The 25718-nt window shown below is 46.2% G+C and overlaps 1 protein-coding gene across 1 annotated transcript in view; it reads left to right on the top strand.

The window, feature by feature from the left end:
- LOC111158721 (AT-rich interaction domain 1B) overlaps positions 1 to 25718 on the top strand; it is a 441226-nt gene that overhangs the window by 365639 nt on the left and 49869 nt on the right. The window contains 1 exon segment of the mRNA XM_022520948.1: positions 13173 to 13500. Within this exon segment, the coding sequence (XP_022376656.1) occupies positions 13173 to 13500 (328 nt within the window).

The raw sequence follows: 25718 nt of genomic DNA, 5'->3' as shown, positions 1-25718 counted from the left end.
TCATGTACATGTAGGCCCCTCTTATCAAGGTTTTTAACCTGATACATTTTTTTCTAAGATACTTTTGGCAGTAAGGCATTTGAATTTCGCACCTTCTTTATGTTTTGTTTATTTAAATTAGACATTAATGGATAATTTTGAGAGCATGAGATAATCTGGCACGATTCCCAGAGTTTCCTCAGAAATATCAGGAATATTCCAAGTGAAGATGATGAATTCCCACTAGGAAATTGTAGTAAACCAACAGCCAAGTCAGGTCTCCTCCTGTTAAATACAGTCTTCTTCTCTTTTGAAGACCTGTGTGTGTGTGTGTGTGTGTGTGTGTGTGTGTGTGTAGCAAGCCACTGAGCTCTGTCAAGGGTCTCGAGTGTCAGGGTCCATTGAGCGTCTCCAGCCATGGAGCCAGCGCTGCACAAGGCGAGATGCTGCCCTGAGAAGGCCTTGCCACCTTCTTGGCTTCTCCCCTGGTGTTCCTCAGGAAAGCCTTTCTTTCTGTTTGTAGTACTTCACGGTTTGAAAACGGAGTGACCGATGTGTCTGTGTTGTTCTTGAAGATTTCTTTCTGAAAAATCTCCAGCATCTTCCATATTCCCACATCACATAGTTTCCTTGCCTCGAGTTGCTTCATTATCTTACATCCCAACTCTTTCTGTTAGGAACAACTCTGTTAGAACCCCCAAAACAAGACTTAGTGCTTGGCGCTTTCCCCCCTTTGTCCGTATGTGGAGTGGAGGTAAACTTTGTGTTTTGCTTGATTCCCTTTCCACCATGTCATCAGTGGCTTCCCATGATACCAATTTCAGGAAACCCTAGGAATTCAGGTCCCACCTGACAGGAGCAGTCTGCCTGTTCCCTGGCAGCCCCAGGAGGCTGTGACATGGAGACATTTGTCCCTGCACTGAGGCAGGTCAGTGAGGCACTCAGGTGTAAGACCTCATCTCTGCCCACAGGACCCATCCGGCAGGGGGTGTCTTCAAAACTGGGTTCCTTTGACCCTCGTGAAAAGGAGAAAACTTTAGTGAAAGTTAGAAAAGCAGTTTGTATGTTGTGATACACACAGAAAATGGGGACTTGAGCTCAGAATGTAACTGGAGACAAGGTCAGAGCCTGTTGTTCTCAGAACTGGGAGTGGCTAAAGGTCTAGGACTTAACCGCTAAAACTCACAAGGGCTTTGTGTAATCTTCAAAATTGGTCTGTCTTCTCTTAAATAATTCACTCTCGCAACCTCATCCTCTGCTGTTCTCAGAATAAGGGAAGATAGAACCTTGACTATCTGATGAGTCTTTTGTGAACAGTTAAGAAAGCGTTTACGCTCCCGGAGCTAATAGCAGGAAAGGCCATTTCTATAGAATGGATTTCTTCTCCAAATAAAACCCTCAGTTTTCCGGAATAATTGAACGTTAGGATTCATAATTTAAGAGCACTGAACCTGTGAGAGTTCTCATCCAAACTGCCGTATGTCCTTGGAAAAGTACTTACTCTTTGGGAATTACTTTTCCTCTAGAAAATGAGAAAATTCGATCATGTTACTTTGGAATTTGCTTCCAGTTCAGATGTCCTGCAGTCTAAATCTTGCTTCCAACTCCACAGCCTTTTATATCAACACAACCGGCTGGATCCACTCGTAACATTTTGGTCTTATAGTCAGGAAGGGATTTCTTTTAAGGCAGAAACACTGAGTTTAGGTTGATATTTGAAACCATTTAGAATAAGGATAATTTGCATACTCAACACTTTTTCACTTGGAGAACTTGAGTGCCTGCATTTCTGTCCTATCTGCCGTCTCTCCTTCCCCCGAGTGACCTCTCGCTCACAGCCACTGCGACATGCGAGTCCTCCTGGGGTCCTTGATGGGCTTCCAGCGCTGTGTGCTTAAAATCAGCGTCCTGGTACTCTGTGTTCAACTCAGAATTGTTCGCCTTTCCTCCTTGTCTTCTCCTCCAGCAAACACTAAATCACAGGAAACGAATGCTTGTAACATATTGTTCAGTTCCACAAATGGCCTTACTTTTGAATTTCTCTTTGTTGATCCTTTTAAACATGACACAAATGAAGTATTTTTTTCTTCCTCCTCTTAATTAACTACTCAAATTAGTAGTAAAACATTCAGCTTACAATTTTATGTTACATGTGTTAAGGTCTCTGAAAAGAGTCACTTGTGTGTGACCCACAGAGCCCATTAGTCCCATTTTCCGTTTCTGTACCAAGCTAGATGACTTTCTTCTGGGTTCATTTTGTTTTTAAGAGGCCTCAGAGGAAGATCTCTTACAGTCTTTTTTTCAACCTTTTTACTGTCAGGAATGGCTTCTTCAAAATTGTTTTTAGTAATAACAGCCAATATTTATTACTGTGTCCTGGGTCCTGTTTGAGGCGTTTTGTTTTGTTTTGCTATAGATTTTATTTATTTACTTATTTGAGAGAGAGAGAGAGCGAGCAGGGGGAGGAGCGAAGGGAGAATCCCAAGCCAACTATCCTGAACACGAAGCCCAATGCGGGGCTTGACCTCTCAACCCCGAGATCATGACCTAAGCTGAAATCAAGAGTCAGACACTCAACTGACTGAGCCACCCAGGCGCCCCTGGAGCGTTTTCCACCGACTAACTCATTTAATGCCCACGACAGGCTCTGTGATACGTCTGTTACTATGGCACGTGGCGGATGAAGAAACTGATGCATATAGTAGGCAAACAGCTTCACCAGGACACGCAGTGGTCGTGCCGGGATTCAAATTCAGACTGACTTGCCCATTTTCTTAATTAATGGGAAGCTGTGACGTTATCCCCATTTTGCAGATGAGCAGGTGAGCAGGTTAAGTATTGACCCACAGTCCCACAGCTAGTAAGTGGGAGAGCCCCGGTTCAAACCAAAGGAGACCTCGGAGACCACTCACATAGTCCCATGCTTCCGACATAACCCCTCCTGGCCGGTTCATTCATTTAGTGAGCCGCTGGGGAGACACAAGCTACTTGCCTTCGAGGAACAAGGAACATTTTGAGAGTACAGGCTTAGAAATACATCAGAGATACTAGAGATGAAGAAAAAAGTTTCTATGAAGTTAAGGAAATTTTTAGAAATGTATATTAATACTGTAAATTCTGAATTATTTAATATGCGAGTGGAATGAATCAAATCTAAATGTGTGAGAATGTTTAATTGCAGTATATTTTATGAAGTAGTGCTTTTCTACCTTCAAGCAAGTACATACAGTAACTATCCCTATAAAGGGTTTGCAAGTAGGGTGATTGAGACTTGCTTTAATAAATGGAAGGGAGCTATAGAATTGACATGTTAATTATTAATGAATTTGGGGGAAAGAGCTGAAACAAATTTCACCTTTATAGCCTTTATATTTCTTTTTTTTTTTTTTAATGATTTTATTTATCTATTTAACACACAGAGATCAAAAGTAGACAGGCAGGCAGGAAGAGAGAGGGGGAAGCAGGCTCCCCGCTGAGCAGAGAGCCCAACGGGGGGCTCATCCCCAGGACCCCGAGACCATGACCTGAGCCGAAGGCAGAGACCCAACCCACTGAGCCATCCAGGTGCCCCAGCCTTTATATTTCTTAAGAACAAAGACCGCCTTGTATTGTGTTCTCTAGAACAGTGTCTCTCAAAATGACGACAAATATTTTTTGCATATTTGTCACTAATTGCAGAAAATGGGCATCTAGCCTTAATTTTGCTATAAATAAGCACTATTACCTTGGGCAACTAAATAATTCTGAGCTTCTAGTCCCCTCAGTTCTCACTCACTTGCACAAAAGTGTCTGGGCTGGCACGTACAGCTGCACAGGTTGTATACTGATGCAGCCCTGAGTTTATGCCTTAGTTTGTATAGTGTGTGTCTTAGGAAGCAGGGAACTTTTAAGTAGGTGAGTCTGAAGAGACTTTTATTTCTTTTCTTTTTTTAAGAGTTAATTATTTATTTTAGAGAAAGAGTGTGCATGTACCCACGCGTGCATATGGAAGCACGGGGAGGGGCAGAGGGAGTGGGAGAGAATCTCTAGCAGGTGCACCACTGAGTGCAGAGCCCGCCAAGGGCTCAATCCCAGGACCCTGGGATTATGACCTGATCTGAGACCAAGAGTTGGACACTTAATCGACTGAGCCATGCAGGCACCCTGAGACTTATTTCTAAGTTACTTGATAAAAGATATTTTTACCAGAGCTTAAAGATTTTTTGTTAGTTAGTTTGTTTTCTAAAAATATTCCTTCTCCCTTCACTAAAATGTGTTTCTCACTGCCTTCGGTAAAACTCCAGATCATACCTAGTTGAAATGTGCAGTTCTGAAATAGTGAATCAGACAATGTTACAACTGTTTCAATTGAAGAGGAATAACACATAAATGTCACTCATTGGCAGCTCCCTAGTCACTTGAGGGTACCTTATAGGCCCATGACATCCTCGGTGTCACCGTGACCCAGAGTTTCAGTCTCTACTGTTAAAAGTCCCAAATCTCAGTCTTATTATCGAATTAAGCTAAATTCAGCCTCTCTTCGACAGAGGGGAGATGTGTCTGCCCTGTGGATCCGTGTTTTCCTGGCCAGTGCTGCAGAATGACCACATCCTGTTCTTTCACTTTCCAAGGCCTGCTTTCTGGGCAGCTCACTCCCTGTTCAGTTAACTCATTTTATTTCCCCTTGAAACCGATTGTGATACACGTGACAAATTTACAGCCTTCTGCTACTGTATTACTGTAGCCTTATTTTATGGTTAAGTCAGCAGTACTAGGCAGGTGTCAGTTCCATATTCTATATTGTTTTGTTGTTAAGGAAATATTCAAAATCTCTATCTCACCAATACTGGGGAAAAGGCAGAAACTGAAGTAGGTCATTTTGCAGCAAAAGATTGTTAATGCAGTCTTCTTTTTATGCTCAAATTTAGTTTCCATTTTGTAAGATTTAAGCATGAATTTTTCTTAACAGACCAATAACCATCACAATTTTATCAAAACCCAGGGATTTAGGAAGGAGTGAAGAAAATTTAAACCACAAAGCAACTTAAAATTTAAAAAAGGAAGAAAAAACACCATAAAGCAGCTTTAATTTTGACCAGTGCAAAACTCTTTTTCCTTGCTAATTCAAACCAGCAGCGCTCAAGAGTGCTGCTGTTCACTCCCCTCACTGAGGAAGCACATCCTCGTGACGTCATCCCATAGGTTGTTCCTCCACGGAAGGTCTTGGTCACGACAAGCTGGACAGACTGTAGGAATACAGGATGTGGACATTCAGCTTTGCTTGACATCTCAGCAAGGTGCCTTTTGCTAGGGCTCATAGCTTGGCCATTTTTTCAAATGTTTGAAAAGAAATAGCCTTACTGAATGACAAGCCACAAAAGGGTGAGGGTCCCTCAGCCCTCTGGGGAAGCAGGTCAGAGCTCTGCCTCCAGGCGGCGCTGTCCCCACGCGGGCGCGCCCAGAGCATGGCCACTCTGGAGCCCAGGGAGGACAGGAGCTCCAGCAACAGGTGACCACGGTGACTCTGAGATTCTTTTGTTTCTTACCATAGAGATTTTACTGGTTTTTTTTTTTGTTTTTTTTTTTTAAGATTTTTTTTATTTATTTGACAGAGAGAAATCACAAGTAGGCAGAGAGGCAGGCAGAGAGAGAGGAGGAAGCAGGCTCCCCGCTGAGCAGAAAGCCCGATGTGGGGCTCGAACCCAGGACCTGGGATCATGACCTGAGCCGAAGGCAGCGGCTTAACCCACTGAGCCACCCAGGCGCCCCAAGAGATTTTACTGTTTTATACTAAATTTTGCTATTGACTTGAGATAATACGTTTTTACATTTTTTAATGTTAGTGCTTACTTCTACTCAGTCTGAGAAATAAATTCGAATATTTGTGCATGATGAAAGTAAAATTCGACATATGTGCAATATAGGAAAAGATCATTTCACTGATAAAAAGTCACTGATACCGGAACAGTTTCTCTCTGTTCCTTGAAAGGTGCTATTTATTGACTGTCAGTTGCAGTTACTATTTTTCTCCCCCCACAGCAACATGAGACGGATTATCTTATATTATATCCTTTTTACAGATGAGGAAACTGAACTTGGGAGTGACAAGTGGCTTTCTGAAGGTCACACATAGCAGACCGTTATACCCTTGCTCCTTGAGGGCCTGTGCTCTCTTCCGCACTTCCCGCCCTGGAGTCGGATGCTGGCATCTGATGGTGCCCGTATGTCCCCTGGGCCTGTCTGATGTCGGGCTCTGTGACAGTTGTTTCTCTGAAGATGCACTTCTTCCTGAGAGGCCGCGAACACGCACACAGCTCCCTTCCCCGGGGCGGCTCTCCTCGGTCACCTTGGTGGGATGCCTCCCCTCGCCACTCTGTATAAATCTCCCTTTGTGTTTCTCGAGGACACTTACTGGCACCACATGACATGGTCTGGACTTGACGTCTTTGCCTGTCTCGTGCCACCAGGATGGCAGCTCTTTGCCTGCATTTGCCGCCGAATCCCTAGCCGTTAGCACACAGCGAGCACAGAAGAGGCCCTCCCTTCAGAGCTCTTTCTGAAAGAGATGAAGATGGAGATGAAGTTCCAGAGGTGCTGGTGCCTTTTCCGCCCTACCTTGATGCTTCACAGGGTTGGGGCTGATGACTCAATGCTTAAGATTTATCTTTGGGAGGTGAAACGAAGGATCATGTTTGTCTATTTCTTTCTGTGCATGTATATTCTCTGCACTGAGCTTGCATTATCGTATAATTAAATTTTTTAAGGGGTTCGTTTATGTAACATACGGAAAGAGCTACCAGAAGTGAGCCGCTGAAGGCATACTGTAAGGCAGTTGGCCTTTCCCCCTCTATTCCAAGCTTTGGGCAATATGGCTATTTCTCTTACACTGTGAAGACTTCTTAAAATGCATGTTGATCTAGAGAAGATATGGTGCCATAAATACCAATTCCAAAAACAAATTCTCTCCGTTCCCACCAATAGCAGGATTTAATATGACTGAAGGTAAGTCATCTTTCATTTTGAACCTGCATTTGTGGTCTTCGTATCTACTCGATCATTTCCCCTCCAAAGTAGTATCTAAAAGAGCGATATTGTGTTATCAGCCTGTGTAGAAAGCTGGAGTTAGAAGAAGGTTTTTGAAATACAACTTTTTTTTTTTTAACACAGAAAGGATCTTACTGAACTATGGTAACCAGCAAATAAACATGTGAAAAATGCTCATTCTTTATTGGGGAAATGAAAATTAAAGTCACAGTGATATCCACTCCACACCTACTGGAATGGCTTGTTTTTTTTTTTTTTCTTAATTAACAATATCAAGGATGTAGAGCGGTTAGAACTCATACATTTTTTTTTTTTTAACTCATACATTTTTTGGTAGATTTTCTTACGAAGTCAAACGCACACTTACCCTGCAACCCGGCACTCTCATTCCTCGGGTCCTGCCAAAAGAAATGAAACCTATGTCTCCACAAAGACCTGTGTGCAGATGTTAGCAGCTTTGCTCGTAATTGCCGAAAACGGGGAACAACTCAAATGTCCACAGAATTGCAAGCTGCTCGGCAACCAAAGGGAAGAAGCCACTGACGTGTGCAGTAGTGTGGATGGATTTCAAAAGCGTGATGCTGAGGGAAAGCGGCCAGGCACAAAAAGACTACGTGCGGCATGGTTGTAGATGACGGTACTGGGGAGGAGGCAAAGCTATAGGAAGAGAAATCAGATCAGTGGTGCCCACGGGCGGCCATGAGACTGACCACAAACGGGCAGTTTTTTTTGTCATGGTAGAAATTTCCCATGTTCTGGTGGTTATAGGACCTGTAGGATTGTTATTGTATGTAAATTCTATCTCTATAAACTTGACCCAAAATCATGTGATGTAGTAGACAGCTGTAAGAAGTGGCGAACATGATTAGCTAAACAACAAGGTCAGTGCCTTTTTAGCCCTAATCCACAAATACATTTATCATAATACATAGCTAATTAGCCCGTTTTACTTTTTCCTGCTCCGGGCAAAGTGTCTGGTCTGTGATTTGGGCACTGTTTTACCCTCCACAGCATGGGGGGAATGATACGGAGCTTTGCGTGTAGAAGTGATTCTCCAGTGATTGTCAAATGATGACTCTGAAAAGCAAAACTTCTTATGTGAGTGGAAACACTCACATAAGAAGTTTTGCTTCTGAGTCATCATTTGCTTGGAGTATAGACTGTAACTTGCAAATTAAATATTCCAGAGTCAGGTACAGAATTTTTTGCGATCCTGCTAAAATAATAATGTGACTCGAACAGAGTGCCGCTCCAGCTAGTGCTTGACTACACCTCCTGGTGGGCTGAAATCTGAATTTATCTGGTGACCGATTTCCCGAAACTGGTGTGCCAAGATGAACCCACTTGAAAACTGTGGGCTCTCGGACTTGGCTGCAAGACCCGTCCAGCTGAGGTGGGCTGGCCCAGCATCTGCTGCCTTCATTGTGCTTAACGCTGGATCCATCTGTTTTCTGTCGGCGCTGGTGCCAACAAATTACTAATCTATTAGAGAAACATGGAAATAAGATTGCACTTCTCATTCCTGGCTTTTCCTCTCATATTTTGCTTGGCTTACATGTTTGGTTTTTGTTTGTTTGGGGGAGAAAGATATGTTATCGAGAAGGCAAAGGGGGGCATTAATCACTTTTCACTCCTTCCACACATTTTTTAAAAAGATTACGAGGAAAGATCATCCATTATCCACGATGCTGACAGTATTGTGATCGTTGATGATGATGGTGGCCACTCTTGTGTATGCGGGGCCTCTGTGCTCGGCACTCTGCTAGTCCCTTGGTACCAGGTCCCCATGATCATGCTTACTTTTACAGATGGCAAAACCAGTGGTCAGACAGGTTAAGTAACTTATCCAAGGTCATGCTGCTATTCAGACCCAAATTCTAGAGCCTGCACTTCGTCCACTGCTGCCTCTTAAGCCATTTAAAGCCTTTAGAAAGCATTTTTATCCAGGCATGTGAGTTTAATGAGGAAAGTCTTTAGCGTTTCAAGGAGAAGAAAAGGGGACTTTGTATTTCTTCTCCCAAACAGAGGCCTCTGTAATTAGAACGGATTCCCTTGACGTGTGCTTTTGAGTGCCAATTCATGGAATCAACCCAACTGATTGAGGAAAATGAGATTGGGAGCACAGCACTCAATGGGCCTTTCTAAGCACAAGTGCTTGCGTGCGTGTGTGAGTGTGCGCCGGGGTTGTGCGCTCACACGGACCCCGCCCACCTGCTGTCCGCAGACCAGCTGCGGAATGGAGCAAAGCCATTGAAACGCAGCCCTTCCTCTTAGCATGCACCGTGAATGAGAAGGAAGAAGTAGGGTCCAGGGTAACCGAACATCTCAGTCATTTCTTTCCTTTGTGTTCCTTAAAACACAGCCCCTGACTGCCAGTTATACCCAAAGTGCAAGAGCCCAGGCTGACAGGGTTTTTCTCTGTTCCAACCATAAGCAGAGTTCAACAAAATCAGGAACTTTCTTCTCTAACAAAACTGCATTGTGGGCCCATCTGCCATAACCATGTCCAAACACTTGTTTTCTAAAACAAGATTCAAGTGTTATTTCATTTCCTTCGAAAGCAAAGGGTACCTATGTTTTCACTGAATCCGGTTTCTTACCAAATGAGTCACTTACCAAGTGCTAGGGGAGGGCGGGAGCTAGTAATCGAATGAATATGTGAATTAATTTCATTTGCATTCGAACTGTGAATGAGTTTATTTATTTTTAATAAAAGCAAGAGCCAAAAAAGAGCGCTGTGTTCCCTGATGTTATCAGACTGTCTGGAAGCGAGGGCATGTGAGGTCAGTGAGGATGGAGAGGAGAAGTCTTAACTCTGCTCACAGAGAAGCCTTCGGAGGCCTGTGCTCCAAGAAGGCGTAGGAAGAGGCAGGCCAGCAGCCTGCCCACCGCGCCGTGTCCCTCACAAGCCGGGGAAGCATAAGGTGCCCTTTCCACCACAATGGTGTGACAGGAAGACAGACGGGGACCTTATGTGTGGTCCTGTGGGATGGGAGATTCCAAAACAACTGAAGAACTTTTTATAAAGAACTTTGAAATTGATCAACAGTGAATGTTTTACGTTTTACATGGAAACAGTGTCCGATTATTTCCGCAAAGGCAGAGTATTTTCTTAGGAAAAGGCAGTGTAAATTCAAGGAGCTGGCCGTTAAAGACTGACTCATGAGGACCTGAGTGGTACCTGTTCACACCTCTCCTGTTCCTTCTAGTCTCTTTTGTTTTCCTCCCATTTCCAGTTCCTGGAACTGCTGGGGCATCACTCTGTTTGTCAATCCCCTTTAGGCTTTCCTTCGCCTTCCAGAGGACATTTGGGGTTGAAGAAGTTGTTGGTTGTAACAAGTCCCCTTCTGTGCTGGCGGAGCACTATATTGGTTTGTCCTGAGATTGGTCTGCAGCAGGGGCCAGCAGATTATGACCAACGTTGGCCCACCACCTGTGTTTGTAAATAAAGTTTTATTGGGACACAGGCACTCTCATTTGTGTATGGAGACCATCTGGCCCATATAGCTAAAATATGTACCATCCAGACCTTTACAGCAAGCGTGTCAGCCCATGGTCCCTGTGAATGGTGACCTTCCCACCATCTGCAATAAATAACACAATCCACGGACACCCAACGAGAAAGCTCACGTGATGCACCCAGGCCCTATTGAAAAGGCCGCAGATCTCTTGTAGGTTTATAGGTGATGCAGTTTCACACGTGTGGATTAAGGAAACCTCGTTTTACAGTTGCGATGATGTGTCACATAAGTGTAGTTTTTCCTTAAGCGTTTGAGAGGCCACCCGGTAGTGTCATGTGCTTGGACTCTGAACCGCACACACAGATTTTACCTGCGTGTGAACCGTGCCTTCTCTGCTTAGTAGGCCCATGACCTTGAGACGGGCTCCTTAACATCCTGTGCCTCAGGTCTCTCATCTCCAGAATTAGGATTGTAATAACAGAGGCCTCTTAGGCTTGATACGAGGATTAAATGAGTTCACACAGAATTTGGAATTGAGTTTAGCACACGGTAAATATTAAGTGTTTGCTTTTATTATTGTTACTCATCAAATCCAATTTCTGCTGGAAAACCTGGAGATATTCCTCTTTATCTTCAGGATAAACCGTACACTTGGAGGCCTGGAACACAAGGCCCTACTGAACGTGTCCTCTGACCCCGGGGTGCCCGGCACACAGCCGCACAGAGCTCATCAGTGGCCTGAGTTTCTATGCTGTCTGGCTCGCTGTAATGTGTGCTGTCCTCTCCTCTGCCTGACTCGCCACCCAGATACCTACTCCCTCCCGTTTTCACGTGCTTGTTTGCAGTACTTCCCATGCATAATATCCTTTAACCCTAGCAAGAACTCAAGTAGACAGTAGTAGAGGGGATTATCTTTGGCTTATGGAGAAGAGGATGAAACCAAGAAAGAGGAGAACAAGTTAAGATCTTGGAGACAGTCTGTGCGGAGCCTTCACTGGGCACCAGCTCCCCCAGGTCCCAGGGCCTGCCCACCCACAGGTTGCCAAGGTCACAGCCCGGCAAAGAAACCTTCCTGAACTCCCCTACTGCACTGATCCCTGCCCCACCCCCAAGCACACTTATTCTTGCACTTTTTCTTTTCTGCTTTTATACACTTTCTTGTCTTATCCCTGCTACTCTACACACACACATACACACACACACATAGTGAGCTTTTTGAGTGCAGGAACTGCATTGTATTTAACTTTATATCCCCTAGAACAGTTACATTATTTTGACAAGGAGATTCTTCCGGAAAGCAGTAAGGATTGATTGAGAAACACTGATCTGTATTCTACAAATGCTTTTTACATTCATTTTATTTCAGTAATCATTTGTGGGAAGGCAGCATGTTTTATTGGTTAATTACATGGCTCCCAGAATCTTTTTGCTTGAGCTTGACTCCTAACCTACTAGCTGTTGATTTTCTCCATTTGTAGATGGAATCGTCATCATTTATATGTATTTCATGTGGTTATTGGAGAAATGAATGTAATCATCGAAGCAAAGCATTTAGCCCCGCGTGTCGTACGTGGTGTGGTTCGGCAGTTACTATCTTCAATTATTATTATTATTGGAATGACGTTACATATGCCTTTAATTTATTTGAATTTAATCTATGTACACTCAGTCAAAATAAAAGGTGTGGAAGGAGAGAGAAGACAGAACTACTGAAATAGTTGGGACCCTTAAAGCCCGTTCTCCTCAGTGTGTCCCCCACTGTGAAGGGAGGCTGGAGGTGCACTTGTGGTCCCTCACTTCCTCCTCAGGCTCTGCCTGCTCCCCGTGGTGTCCCCATTTCACTGAGCCCACGTTCGGGTAGTGCTTGAAACCGTAGTTCATAAGACAGGCACCAAGCACAAACTAGCTGCTTCATCTGGTGCTCAGGTGAAAAAAAACACACAAACCAGATGTGCTCCCAGCACCAGAGAAAAGCGGATTGTTTGGCCGGACTGCTGTTGAGCCCCCACATGGCATCCCCAGTGGGGTTTTATTTTTTTATTATTATTTTTTAAGATTTTATTTATTTATTTGACAGAGATCACAAGTAGGCAGAGGCAGGCGGGGGGCGGGGAGCAGGCTCCCCGCTGAGCAGAGAGCCCAATGCGGGGCTTGATCCCAGGACCCTGAGATCATGACCTGAGCCAAAGGCAGAGGCTTAATCCACTGAGCCACCCAGGCGCCCCTCCTGTGGGGTTTTGGAGGATAATTTTGAGCACACATTTGTCTCGCATGTTGTCTTTCTGAGAGCCCCGGATCAGGACTGTCGAGCACAGTGGTGACGTAGTCACGCATTCTCAGTGGTGTGTTCCCAAGGACTAGGGTTGAAATCATGACTTTGCTTAAAAGGTAAGCATGTGAGCGTTGGGTGGAGTGAGGCAACACTCACTACCAGCATCCCCTGCCTGTTTCTGGATGGTCTGGATGATTAGCCTGCATGTTCCCTCCATCTCGCTGTGGTCCTGTGTGGCTCTTTGCCTTTGGAATGGGCCGAGCGAGCACGTGTTGACACAGCCAGCCTCATCCGTGCCAACAGGGGAAGGGTTAATAAGGATAATGACTGCCATTCTGTGTTGACCACATTGTTGGACAAGAAGCATTTCCAGCAAATGTTCTCACCAGTCCAGATACTGAGTAAAAGGCTTTAATTTGTGTTTGCTTTTTGTTTAGGTAACTACTCCAGACCCCCAACGTATAGCGGGGTGCCCAGTGCAAGCTACAGCGGCCCGGGGCCCGGCATGGGCATCAATGCCAACAACCAGATGCATGGACAAGGGCCAAGCCAGCCATGTGGTGCTATGCCCCTGGGACGAATGCCATCAGCTGGGATGCAGAACAGACCATTTCCTGGAAATATGAGCAGCATGACCCCCAGTTCTCCCGGCATGTCTCAGCAGGGAGGGCCAGGAATGGGGCCGCCGATGCCAACCGTGAACCGTAAGGCACAGGAGGCAGCCGCCGCAGTGATGCAGGCCGCTGCTAACTCAGCCCAGAGCAGGTATGCCGTCGGGGCAGGTGGTCTGCGTGCGCACCTGCGAGCGGGCCCTGCGCCCGTGTCACCCGGGGTGGGGAGTGCGGTGTCGCTCGGCTTGGCCGTCCCTTTGGTGTTCACACACGTTGTCCCATAAAGTACAGAGAAGTCAGTGGCAGACCACGATCTGTGAGACACAGAGGGAACCTGAGTGGTGGCCGAGTCCGCTGTGGGAGCTCGTTCGGAGTGACTGTGACTAGACCTCGCAACCCGCGCCCCAGGGCGGCGGCGTAGCTGGGTGTCCCGTTAGAGGAGCAAGGGTTAAGCAGGAAAGGTCTAAAGCTGAAAAAGTAGGCTTCTAAAATCTAAACTACTGAAAAAGAACCACCTTCCTTTCTTTTTTTAACCCACCATAACAATCTTTATAAAATAGGAACTTTGTCTATGCACATATTCGTATTGTTTGTGTTTGTCTAAATGTTTCTGTGTGAGATTATGGATTTCATACTCTCATGGTAGATTTTATTTTTCTAGCCCTACCTCTCTATCTGTCCAAACGAAAATGTGGCCAGTAAAGCAAAGATAATATTTCATAAAGTTTTAAGTTGACAGAGCAAGGTTTCAGCCTCACTTACTTGTTTTTAATCTTGATTTTTAAAATTGTTGAAGTTATTTAACCTGCATAAAAATAACATACTTAATGAAAAATTTATGAGACAGAAGTGAATAGTTTTAAGAGAAGCATTTATAGGTATGTTTTACATTATGTTGAACAAATGTTAAAATATGTTTTAAATCAAAGCACATTGAAAGCTACATATGAAGATAGGGTGTCTTCAGAAGAAAAGATAGAAGCATCAGATTTTTGTCAAAGGGAAAGAAAAATGTGTGTGTGTGTGTGTGTGTGTGTGTGTGTGTGTGTGTTTAAATGTGTCCCTTTGTTACTTTTCCTCTGAAGCTGCTATTTGGGGGATGTTAGGGACCCCTTTAGTCTCACGTTTGCTCCAAATAATGATAAATTTCCCTTGAGGAATCAAAATGAAAGTCAGTCATTCTCTTTCTCTCTCTCATCCATATTACAGTTCCTTAAAATCTCCCAAACCCCACCCCTTTCTATACAAAATGGAACCCACACAGGCCTTAGGGAGTGTTTTAATAAACCCGTCCACGAACACCGGTTCGCCTGGTCCAGCTGAAGTTCTGAGATCGGTTGAACCGAATTGTCCATGGTTGCCCCAGCTCCTCTCAGGTGGAAAGTGCCAGATGGCACCAGAGGCTGCGGCTGGTGGCCTGGGAGGAAGACACCCAGAGGGACAGGGCATAACCAGCTGTTCCACCTAAAAGTCTTGTGCTGTTCCCTTCCGGAATCAGCCGATGTGGCATTTTCCACCGAATCGTGCAGAGGAACACATCCCTGGCTTGTCACATCTGCCTCTGAGTGGCCGGCCACCCCAGAGCCTTGCCTTCCTGGGCTGCCCGCTGCAGCCCTCGGGGCGCTCTGAGGACTGTGCGTTTTGGCTTGTCCCGGAGTCAGGGGTGCACTGACGTATGCATGGGGACCAGCTCTGACAGTCTTCCCCATCTCTCTCCTTCGCCCTGCCCTCCTCCCCGCCCTTTTTTCGAGGAACCATCTCCGGTCCCCCTGGCAGGCAGCTGCATGGGACAGAGGCCGAGGCCACATTCTGTAGCGCTCACACCCACGCGTGGAGAGAACCGAAAGCGCAGGGGGATTCAGACTTGTCTACAGAACAAATCCAAAGAAGTTGTTCTTCTGTTCTGCTTTAGGCCACCATACATTAGGTCGCCTGCTTATCCCAGCCAGTCTGGGGCTGGGGGACGCCCCATGTTTTCTTCCCAGCACCCCAACTATGGCAACTCTCAGGCTCCCATGATGCACCAGCCTGACCAGTACGGGTAGGTAGCCACATACCTGACTTGCTGCGGGACCTGGGCATTTTTTTTTTTTTTTAAACTGTTAATGACCGTGCCATCCGGCTGCGAAAGGAACACCCCAAGCAAGAAAGCGAAAGACCTGAAAGGAAATCCATCCCAGAGGGGGTCGTCTTTTTGTTTCTTTTCGTTTGTTTCGGGGTTTTTGTTCGTTTTGTTCTGTTTCGTTTTTCACTCTTCTGGACGGTTCCGTGGTAGTGTGGTGGCGCCCTGCATGCCGTCCCCGGATCCCGTCTCTGCATGGCTTTGGGCATGGCTGCTTCTCCTTCGTGCCTGAGAGGGAAATGCACACTCTGAGCTCCATCAGAGTAATGAAGTCACCTCCCCTGGCGTGATTTCCCCCACTGTCGTCCTCGTGTTGTCTGGGAACTTGTGTCGTACAGCACTGTTATCACGACTGTGTTACTGTCATTCCCGCCACTACGGTGACCCGCTCCCACACACACCCCCGAATTCCGAGCACAGCGACCTTATTTGACAGGAGACTCTCTGCAGGAGACATGACTCAGGTTATTAATAGGACTTAAGAGGGGTTTCATTATATCATCACTGAACAGACATCTGTGCCAAAGATTTCTGTTACTTCCTTCTCCCAAGGAGTTTTAGAATATTGAAGTCACCAGAAAAATGCAACCAAATCCTCCAACACAGAATTTGCTTTCTAAACATAGTGTTGCCATATTGTCAATTTCAACACAGGAATTACATACAGCAACAAAAAGTGTCTTTCTTCTTTCCTTACTACAGAGCTTTATAAGAGCAGGCTGTCACCATTTTTAGCTTAGTAAATGCTCCTATGGTATATTATTATTGAGCAATTTATTTAGTGAAAATATTATTATTGATATTGTTTCCCATATCGTAATGATAAGATTATCCCACAGAGATTGAATTCTGTTCAGTAGCTGCAGTAGAAACACGCCACATTTTTGCTGAAGATAAAACGGGAACAGTCCGCTGGCTTTGTTTAAAGATTAAACATATACAACTGTGCTTTCACGACTTGTTGTGAATACGTAACACAGACAGCCTTCCACTAGTTTTATATTCGGGATACATTTATTTAGACAGCAAGAGCAAATGATAATTTTGCAGTCGAGAGTTCTAAATCCTGTAAACATGGTCCTAAACGTGGGCCAACAAATACAGAATTTTGTAAACATAATCCTAAAAGCGAAATAATAAATGTAGAATTAGGTAAACATAATTCTTTTGGGACTTTGTCTTTTCCTCTTTTCCTCCTCTCTTGTGGTACCTTCAAGGTCAGTCCATGAGTCAGTAGGAAAATAACAGTGGGGAGAGGGAGGCATTCATCATCAGCTGCTAATCCATAGGATCTGTCCCTCACCAACTCTGGAGTTCTATTTAGTCCCACAAAGCTAGTTTGGCTGTGCCTTGCCAAGCCACATTAAGCAGCTGTGTAAAATGAATTTAAATGGCATGCATCAGAGTAAAATCTCTTCCACTGGGGCAGAAAATCAATGTTAGCTAACCAGCACGAGAAGATCCAATCTGCGTTTCAGCCAACAGCATCCGCATAGCTTCCTTAGAACACAACACCTCCTCCTTAATTAAAAATAAGAACAAGAAAGATGTTGGAGTTCGTCTTTGAAAATCTTGTAAAGGACACTTGGCAAAGGCTCATCTTTGCGGCCCCATCCCCGTGAGCTCAGAATTTTGCCTTTTTATGTCTACAGCATTCTTTCTAAAAAAGAAAGAAAAGAAAGTTTTATTTCTATTTTAAATCTTCCTTCCTTTGCCCTTCACCATCCACATAACCTGTTGTGCCTTTTTTTTTTCCCCAAAGCAGAAGCTTGAGCGTGAGAAAACATGTGTAGTACATGTTTTAGTGCTGTGGGTTGAGAAATTTGGTTTTCAACGTGCTTTTGCTTTCCACATCTCCTTGCAGCAAAGTCGTGTTTTTGCTTTTGTTTTTGTCGTCTTCCCCGTTGGTAGCCGTGCTGGGCGGAAGGCAGGTGGGCAGTTTGGAAAAACCCGTTCGCTGAACGTCAGTTTCTCCTGTGGGGAAGAAGTGGCCTTGCAGAAACATCCTCACAGAGTTTGTTAAAACGCCTTCTTTCTCGAGTCAGAGTCCCACAGGGCCCAGAGACTCTGAAAGAACCTGAAAAAGACATATTAATGACAATGGTAGTGAGTGTGTGTGCGCGCACATACGTGTGCAATTAGACAGGAACAGAGAGCTCGCTGTGAGACATGCCAGCTTACGGCAGCTACACTCCGGGCTTTCACAGCTCATTGCAGAGAAGACGGTACAGAAAGCACACGGGTCTGACTGGTTGGAAGCCGTTTCACTAATTCCCTTTTTAAGGCTGGCATGAGAAGGGTGAAACCCACGTGCTGCACTGAGTAGGTTAAGGAACGTGTAGAAGATTGGGGGTTTTTTTTTTTCTTGTTTACTTTTTGAATAAAGGAATTCCTTGTTTTGATTACCAGGATTTACAATAGAATATGGTGACTCTTACTGTTCAAGTACTAGATTAGCTCAGTAATAATGTCTAATCATTTGGAATCAGTAATTTATACCATGCATTTGTCCAGGATGCCCCTCGCCCCGCCATATACACTGATACACGTTTTACTCAGAAAATGCATTGTTGTGTTTAGTTTTTTTTTTTTTAAAGATTTTATTTATTTATTTGAGAGAGCGAGCACAAGCTGGGGAAGTAACAGAGGGAGAGGGAGAAGCAGGCTCCCCGCTGAGCAGGGAGCCCAACCCGGGGGCTCAATCCCAAGACCCCCAGGATCATGACCTGAGCTGAAGGCAGATACTTAAGCGACTGAGCCTCCCAGGCGTCCCTGCTCTGTTTAGTTTTAAAGCATTTCTAGTTAAGGTGGTGCTCTTTTGAAGTACTGAGAGAGAGGTGGACACATTAGATGATTGATGGGAAGCCTAGTTCAGGGACAGCAAGTGACTGTCACCCTCCGTCCAGTTCTGATGGCTGTCTATGGCACCATGTTGAACAGAGTTGAGACATTGTCCGCAGAGGAGAGCCAAAGCTGGCCAGAAGATTAGGAGGGACTTTGGCCACTACCCCAAAAGAACCGTTGCCATGAATCTGAGGCCACACAGACATGTAAACAAAATTTCCCTCGGCTGCTAAGTGGGTTTTGCCTCCATCCATCCATCCATTCTGGGCGGCACCTGGAAGCGTCCAACAGCTAACATTCCTGCCAAATACAGCCGATTTGTGGATTTGGCTACATCGGAATTACCCAGGTTTTTGCCTTGGACATGAGCCCCAGGATGAAGCATGACTTCGGTGAACTTGTAGACAGCCCACCAAGCCCCACATCTTTAGGCCGGGGTATCCTTCGGTTCCCTGAAGACTGCTGCCCCAGCACCCGCGGGTATCAGTTTGAATCTCGTCTTTGGTGACTTGAGGTGGCTTATGTCAGAGTTCTGACACAGATCCTTATGCTCTTTCATCAGAACAAGAATGTTTCAAGGGTGTCTGGGGGGGCGCAGTCGGTTGAGCACCTGACTCCTGGTTTCGGCTTGGGTCGTGATCTTGGGGTGCTGAGATCTAACCCCACATCGGGCTCTGTGCTCAGCAGGGATGTCTGCTTGGAATTCTCTCTCTCCCTCCGCCTCTCCTGCTCGCACTGTCTCTCTCTCAAATAAAATTTTTTAAAAAGAAGGAAGATAATGTTCCGTTCTGCATTCCAAGAGGGTTTGGTTTCTGTGACAGAACAGTAGAACCTCAGAGCTGGAGGGATTGTAGGTCTCATCCGGCCTCTGTCCCCTGAGTTCATGGTGGAGAAAACAAGTCTCTCTGAGTTACTTGCTCAGGACCCTTCCGCCAGGGACAGGTGGGCAAGGCCGGCTCTGTGTCCTGCACAAATGGCTCTTCCTTCACTAAGTGCAGTCTCTCTCGATTTTCCCTTTAAAAGAAAACGCCTTAATTTTAGTTCTCCATCATGCCTAAAGGCCATTCTCCTGCCAGAAACCAGCCATCAGCCCAAGTCTGGGTGGAGATCATGCTTCTGAGTTACAGTCCGGGCTTCAGTTCCCGGCCCTCCCTGCGATGCCCCTGTAGGGAACCACGGGCCTGGCACCTCCCCGCCCAGACCCCACACACAGCAGTTGTCACCATTTCTGGAACCACGCGCCTTGTGACATGAAGTCACTGTTTGCTCGAGGGCACACGGATGGGTTTGAGTCTCGGCCCTCTGGTCTGGCTTTAGCACCCGGCATCGTCGCGACCAGAGCGTGGCTGTTGGAGGAAGGGCTCCGAGTCGGCACTTGGACCCACAGGTGCGCACAGCCACTGATGCTGGCACAGCCACATCCATCTTCCCTGTGCTGTCCCCCAGAGACGTGCCTGTGGACTGACTGAACTTCAGAAAGAGCCAGACTCGTAGGCTTCTTAGTTTTAAGGGAAAAAAATGAGCAAAAGTGAGTCAGTTTGGAAAGTTGTATCACTCTTGCCTGCAAGGGAACTTCTATACCGACTATCACAACCATGAATCTGGAGACCTACGTTTTAATACTTACAGCAGACCAAAAACTAGGTAACCGAAATCAGTTTTGTTAAAATATTTTTGTTTTTAGGAGGCGCCCGGGCGGCATAGTCGGTTGAGTGGCCAACTCCTGGTTGTGATCTCAAGGTTGTGGGATCGAGCCCCGCTACCGGGGCACAAAGTCTGGTTGGGTTTCTCTCTCTCCTTCTGCACCTCCCCCCCTCATTAGCTGTTTCTAGCACTTTCTCTCTCTCTAAAATAAATAAATCTTTTTAAAAAATATTTTTGTTTTCAGTGAAACAAGAGATTGGGAATTCTATTTTTTAACCTTTGCCACTCATTATATCCCATGAAATCATCTTAATCGTAAGGTAACTTGATCAGTGGTCTTCCTCTGCTCCACGGACAAGCAGTGGGTTAGCCTGTCCTCTGGGCTATAGAGAGCCGCTTACGTCCATATCTCATGGGCATCCCACATACACACGTGTCTTCCAGCAACTGTCTTTAGGGAGGTGTATTTATAATTCATTTCCCCTGTTGCTGTTCGCCAGCAAGGCACTTTTTCTGTATTATTCTCCTTGAAGCCAGTATGACGCAATTCTGCTGATGGGCCGGGAGCCACTGATGTGGAAATACGTTAATGGAGATAGTGCATTAAAATGTCAAAGGGAAGGGGCAAAAAACTTCTAAATGTGTCAAGACCCAGTTGCCGTGGGGTCCACGGGCCTGAAGGGACTGTGAGTGATGTGTATTAACAAAGAGTTTAGCCCTTTGGATTTTGGACAGTTAGGTTTTAAAATAACAACTGTGATTAGAGAAGTCACATTATTGAAAGACAAAGAAAAGATTTCAAAGGCTTAAGTAGAGTTTTTATTTCTACAATTAAATGTAAGCCTTTGCATTATCATCTAAATACTGTGCTTAGTTTTTAGCCTCTTTTCCCTTCAGAATTTAGAATTGAGTATTCTGTTGGCATTTTAAGAGTATGACTTTAATCAAATCTTTCAGAGTTTCATAACTATCATGGTAACCACAGAGTATATTTTTATTAGTCTTCAAATCAAACAGTGGTAAACCAAGGGGTGCTTGGCTGGCTCAGTCAGTAGAGTGTGTGACTCGATCTCAAGGTCATGAGTTCAAGCCCCACATTGGGCCTGGAGCCTACTTAAAAAAAAAAAATGAAACACTAATTTTTTTAAGACATTTTATTTATTTATTTACAAGAGTGCACACATGCACGTGGAGCAGGGAGATAGGCAGAGGGAGAGGGAGAAAAAATCTCAAGGAGATTCTGCACTAAGCGCGGAGCCTGGTGTGGGGGCTCGACCCCATGACTCCAAGATCATGACCTGAGCCGAAATCAAGAGTCGGACACTTAACCAACAGAGCCACCCAGGTGCCCCAAATACTAATTCTTTTTTTTTTTTTTTTTTTTAAGATTATTTTTTTATTTATTTATTTATTTGACAGAGAGAGAGAGAGAGACACACACACACACACTCACACACAGTGAGAGAGGGAACACAAGCAGGGGGAGTGGGAGAGGGAGAAGCAGGCTTCCCGCAGAGCAGGAGAGGGAGAGCCAAGCTCCCCGCCAATGTGGGGCTTGATCCCAGGACCCTGAGATCATGACCTGAGCTGAAGGCAGACGCCCAACGACTGAGCCACCCAGGTGCCCCCCCAAATACTAATTCTTAAAAGACTAAGATTTTATAAGATTTTATATATATACATATATATATATATTTTTTTTTTTCCAGTTTAATGAGATCCAAGGAATCCCAAGTCCAAAATGTAGAGCAAACCTTTCATGGATTAGGGTCTGTGAAGTTCCCTAAACAAGCGACTGTGTTGCCTGGCAGGAGTTGTATCCACCCCAGCCACTGGCAGGGGGAGGCTCACGAGCCTGTATTTTTTGTAACCCCCTAAGCGGCCCTGGGGTGGCCAGCACATGTCTAAGGCTTGGCCTTTGGGATTCCTGCTCCCTGAAGAGAACTAGGGGAAACTCAGAGGGACGCAGTGGAAAGTGGAAAGTCAGATGCCCACTTTTTTGTCCCTAAGAGATATCAGAGGAGAATTCTAGACCCGAGCCTTGGTTACTGGATAGCATTTGGAGAAACTAATGGGTGTGCAAACCTGAAACCATATCTCGGGCTTTGGCAGTCTCTTGACTTAGGGCCAAGTTGGTCTCCCCAAATCCTCTGACTTTCTGCCTTCTGCCCTCTCAGACACGGTTGTCCTCCTCACATTCTGCAATATTCCAGGCTCCCCACCGTGTCTAGACCTGCCTTCCTCATTCAGAGTATCTCCTGTCTATGCCCCAGTCCAAACCTGGGTGCTGTCCTCAGCATCTAAGGTGACTCGTGGTGACATATATAGTGGGTCAGAGCTCCCGTTACTAACCCAAGGGAGCCTCACATTGGTGGACTGTGCCCCTTTTTACTTGGCTAAACCATTGTCTGCATGTCTGACCTCATGGCCACTAGCATCTCTGCCCCACAGACCTCGCAGCCCCACCAGACCAGCTGGGATGGTCCTCTCTGGAATTGGCTTTCCAGTCCATCTCTCCCCAGGGGAAGTCAGCACCACAGTGCAGGCAACGCGAGTTCTCCACGGTTACGAAAAGGCAAGATGGTTGAAGTCACATGTATCTCAGGGAGCAGCACCGGCCTCATCGCCACCCTGCAAAGCACTCAGGCTGACTGCGGGAAGCACCCCGTCCTGCTCTGTGCGAAATTGCATCATCTCAGCTGTGTTTGGGGCTGACGGCACCAGGGACAGTTTAAATGCAGTGAAGAGGACCTGCTCTGTGTCATAGTCTGTCCCGGTCTGGGGTTTGGGAAGCATCCTGGGTGACCATATGACAATCATGGGCAAGGGGCTCCCGGGACCCCTTAGCTGGTAGCGTAAAGGGCTGTGGGAGCAACTCCCAAGGTGACCTTAATTCTTATGTTGAATTTCACTTCCATGAATAGATTTTTTTAAAAATGAACAAAAAATCACAGCTACAGAACCCCATAAGGTTTTGTCTGTGGCTTTTGAAAGTTAACTCTTTCTAAATGGCCTTTGACTGTTAGATACCAGGTAAGAGCAAATGGTGAGGAGGTCATGAACTAGACTTTTTGCTCAGCATTCAGGCTTTTCCTACAACACATTTTACCCTAATTTTGAATAGTGTTGCTTCAACAAATGAAGTAACTTTGTGGACCAGCGCTGCTTTCAGCTCGGGAAATCTCTAAGAATTTTAGGATGATTTTGTTGTAAGTTAGAAATGACTGGACTGAATATTTCCTGGCATTAGAGCCGGGACAAGTGTATTCTCTGTTAGAGGGCTTTACAGGATATCACTCTAGCAAGTTTATGAGATGGAGATCTCAGGACCCGGATTCTTTCTCTTTTTCATGCGATAGACTGGCCTGTTTAGGTACAAGAAGTCCGTGAGTGCATACGGGATCTGTGCATTCTTCATGACCACATTCCCAGGTATCGCTTGGGTTGGTTCTGGATGGGTGCTGTGGCGGAGCTCCTCAGTATTTGTCAAGCGGTGCACCTGTCTGCGGTGCTGGTACCTCTGACGTCACTCTCTCCTACACCTTGTGCCCAGAAAGGGGATGTCCTGGGGTAAAGGGTGGGTACTTCCATCACTGAAAAGGAATAGCCCTCCTTAGGAATTACTCAAGATCTTTTCTTAATGGTATCATAATTGCAAAATTAACTTTAAGATCTCTGACATAACACAGAAAAGAGCACTGTTTTCTTTCTGTGGGCGACCTCAGCGGCAACTAGTTTTACTTTCCGGGGAGCTGTGCGATCTGCATCTTACCAGGACCCAGTGAAAAGCTACGTGCACCAGAACCCACAGAGTCCAGGGGTCCTCCTCTTCCGGGGAAGAGACAGGTTTGGGGACCCACACCTGCCCCCCATGGCTTTGGTCTCCGCCCTGAGCCTGAGGCAGCCCGTGTGCTGGGAGTCAACAGGCAGTCTCTGAAGGAAGGGAGACTTGCTGTTCGTCTTTGTCTGATTGCCAGCAATTGTTAGGAATCACAGAACAATGGGCTTACCAACCCCAAATCAACGTGGAGATGGAGAGAACATTCTCAGTTATCAGTTAGCAGACTTCAGGCAGCCAAACGCTTTTTGCATTTTCTTCACACCCTGACAGGGAAGTCTCTCGCCTCAGAACCCTCGAGCTCTATTTGTTCTCCTGGTTGCTTTGAGAAAGAAGGTGACAATCCGTCAGCGGCTTTAGGAACAACCGAAAGGGGGTACCTGCATTGAGGCAGACAAGGACTTAATCTTGAAACTGCACAACAGGTGCGTTTTAGCGGCGATGCCAGGAGCAGGACTGATAACAGGTTGGATCCCGCCGAGAAGGCTTCATGAAGCAGTTAACAGAAAGGGAAAAGATGTTCCTGGTATTAGAGCCTTTTAGGAAATCAAGATGGAATATGCGGGATTCCTCGCTGCGTAGTAGAAACCGCCTCCCCGAGATGCAGGGTGAAAACACAACTCTTGGAAGAAAGGCGAAGACGCCCCGGAGAAATGCTTGAGAGGCCGAGGGGACCCGGGGGCAGCGCGTGTGATGCGGGCTGTGGCCGGACACGCCAGGGAGAGCTCGTCTGCCGTTTGCCACGCACTGTGCACCCACTCCAGAGACCATTCTCGAGACCAGTGAACAGAGTTACCACAGCCCCTCTGTCGAAAGGGTCTTTTTCATAGAGCTCTTGAAAAATGACGTTCCTTTTTTGCCCATTCTCAAAGGAAAAAATAAAACTGAAATGTATCAATGACCAAAGGTTTTGGGGAGTTATTAATTTATAGCTGCTGGAAAGTGATTAATTACTGCTATAGCTTTGTGGCTGATGTCCTGCACTTTTCAGCCTTCTGGAAGGGAACAGGCTGCCTCGAAAGGGATCGCATTCACGACGAGGGAAGATCTTAAACCAAAGACTAGAGAAGGGTTGTAAGAGCACAGGAAGCGAAGATGAGTTCTAGAACTCTCCCTCTGCTTCTCAGACTTGAGCCTCCCGCTGCCCACGTGACATTACCTCTCAGTGACTGCCCCCTCACCCAGCCTCTCGTGCGAGCTGGACACCTGGGAGACACCTTAGTGCCCCTCTCCTTTCCACCCAGTATCTCATTCCTCACCCCATCCTGTCAAATGTGCCTCTGAGAGTGGCTGTGCCACTGCCCTCCTGGCCTCTCTTACCTGCTCTTGGAGTAACTGCACACCTGCGGCCCTAGGTCCATTCGCGCCACCCGTGTGTCTTCCTGTCCACAGGCAGGGGACGATGCCTTTGAAACACATCTCTTTAGGCCATTGCTCCTGCTTAACAACCCCTAGTCTCTTTCCGATTGTCCCAGCCTACAGACAGGACCCCACAGAACCACAGGCCCCAGGGGACAAGGCCCTTCAGTCCCTCTCCACGGTCACGCCCTCTAGTCCACCAACTGCCCCTGCTGCCAGACCCCTGAGCCATGGTGTCCTCTCCTCTCCTCACCCAAGTGAATCCCGCTGATCTGGCCAGAGATGAGGTGTGAGGGGAGAGGAGGGGGGACTGGCATCCATTTCTCAGAGAACTTTCCCGACCTCCCTGACTGCAGGCTCCCCCGTCCTCCCACCTCGGCCTCCACAACAGAGCGTGCTCGCACATGGACGTGGCCGTCCGCTCCGGCAATTTGACTTGTTTCTCTGCTTAGCCCTCCTGTTGTTGTGCTCCTCCTGCCCCGTCCCCGCGCACACCAGTCTTAAAACACTCATCTCGAACAAGTGATTGTAACTACCAATAAACAGAAGATGTTTCTGATTAATG

The sequence above is a fragment of the Enhydra lutris genome, unplaced genomic scaffold, assembly GCF_002288905.1.
Source record: "Enhydra lutris kenyoni isolate GAN:26980312 unplaced genomic scaffold, ASM228890v2 scaffoldscaffold62, whole genome shotgun sequence".
NCBI lineage: Eukaryota > Metazoa > Chordata > Mammalia > Carnivora > Mustelidae > Enhydra > Enhydra lutris.
This window is presented reverse-complemented; position numbering and strand designations above follow the sequence as displayed.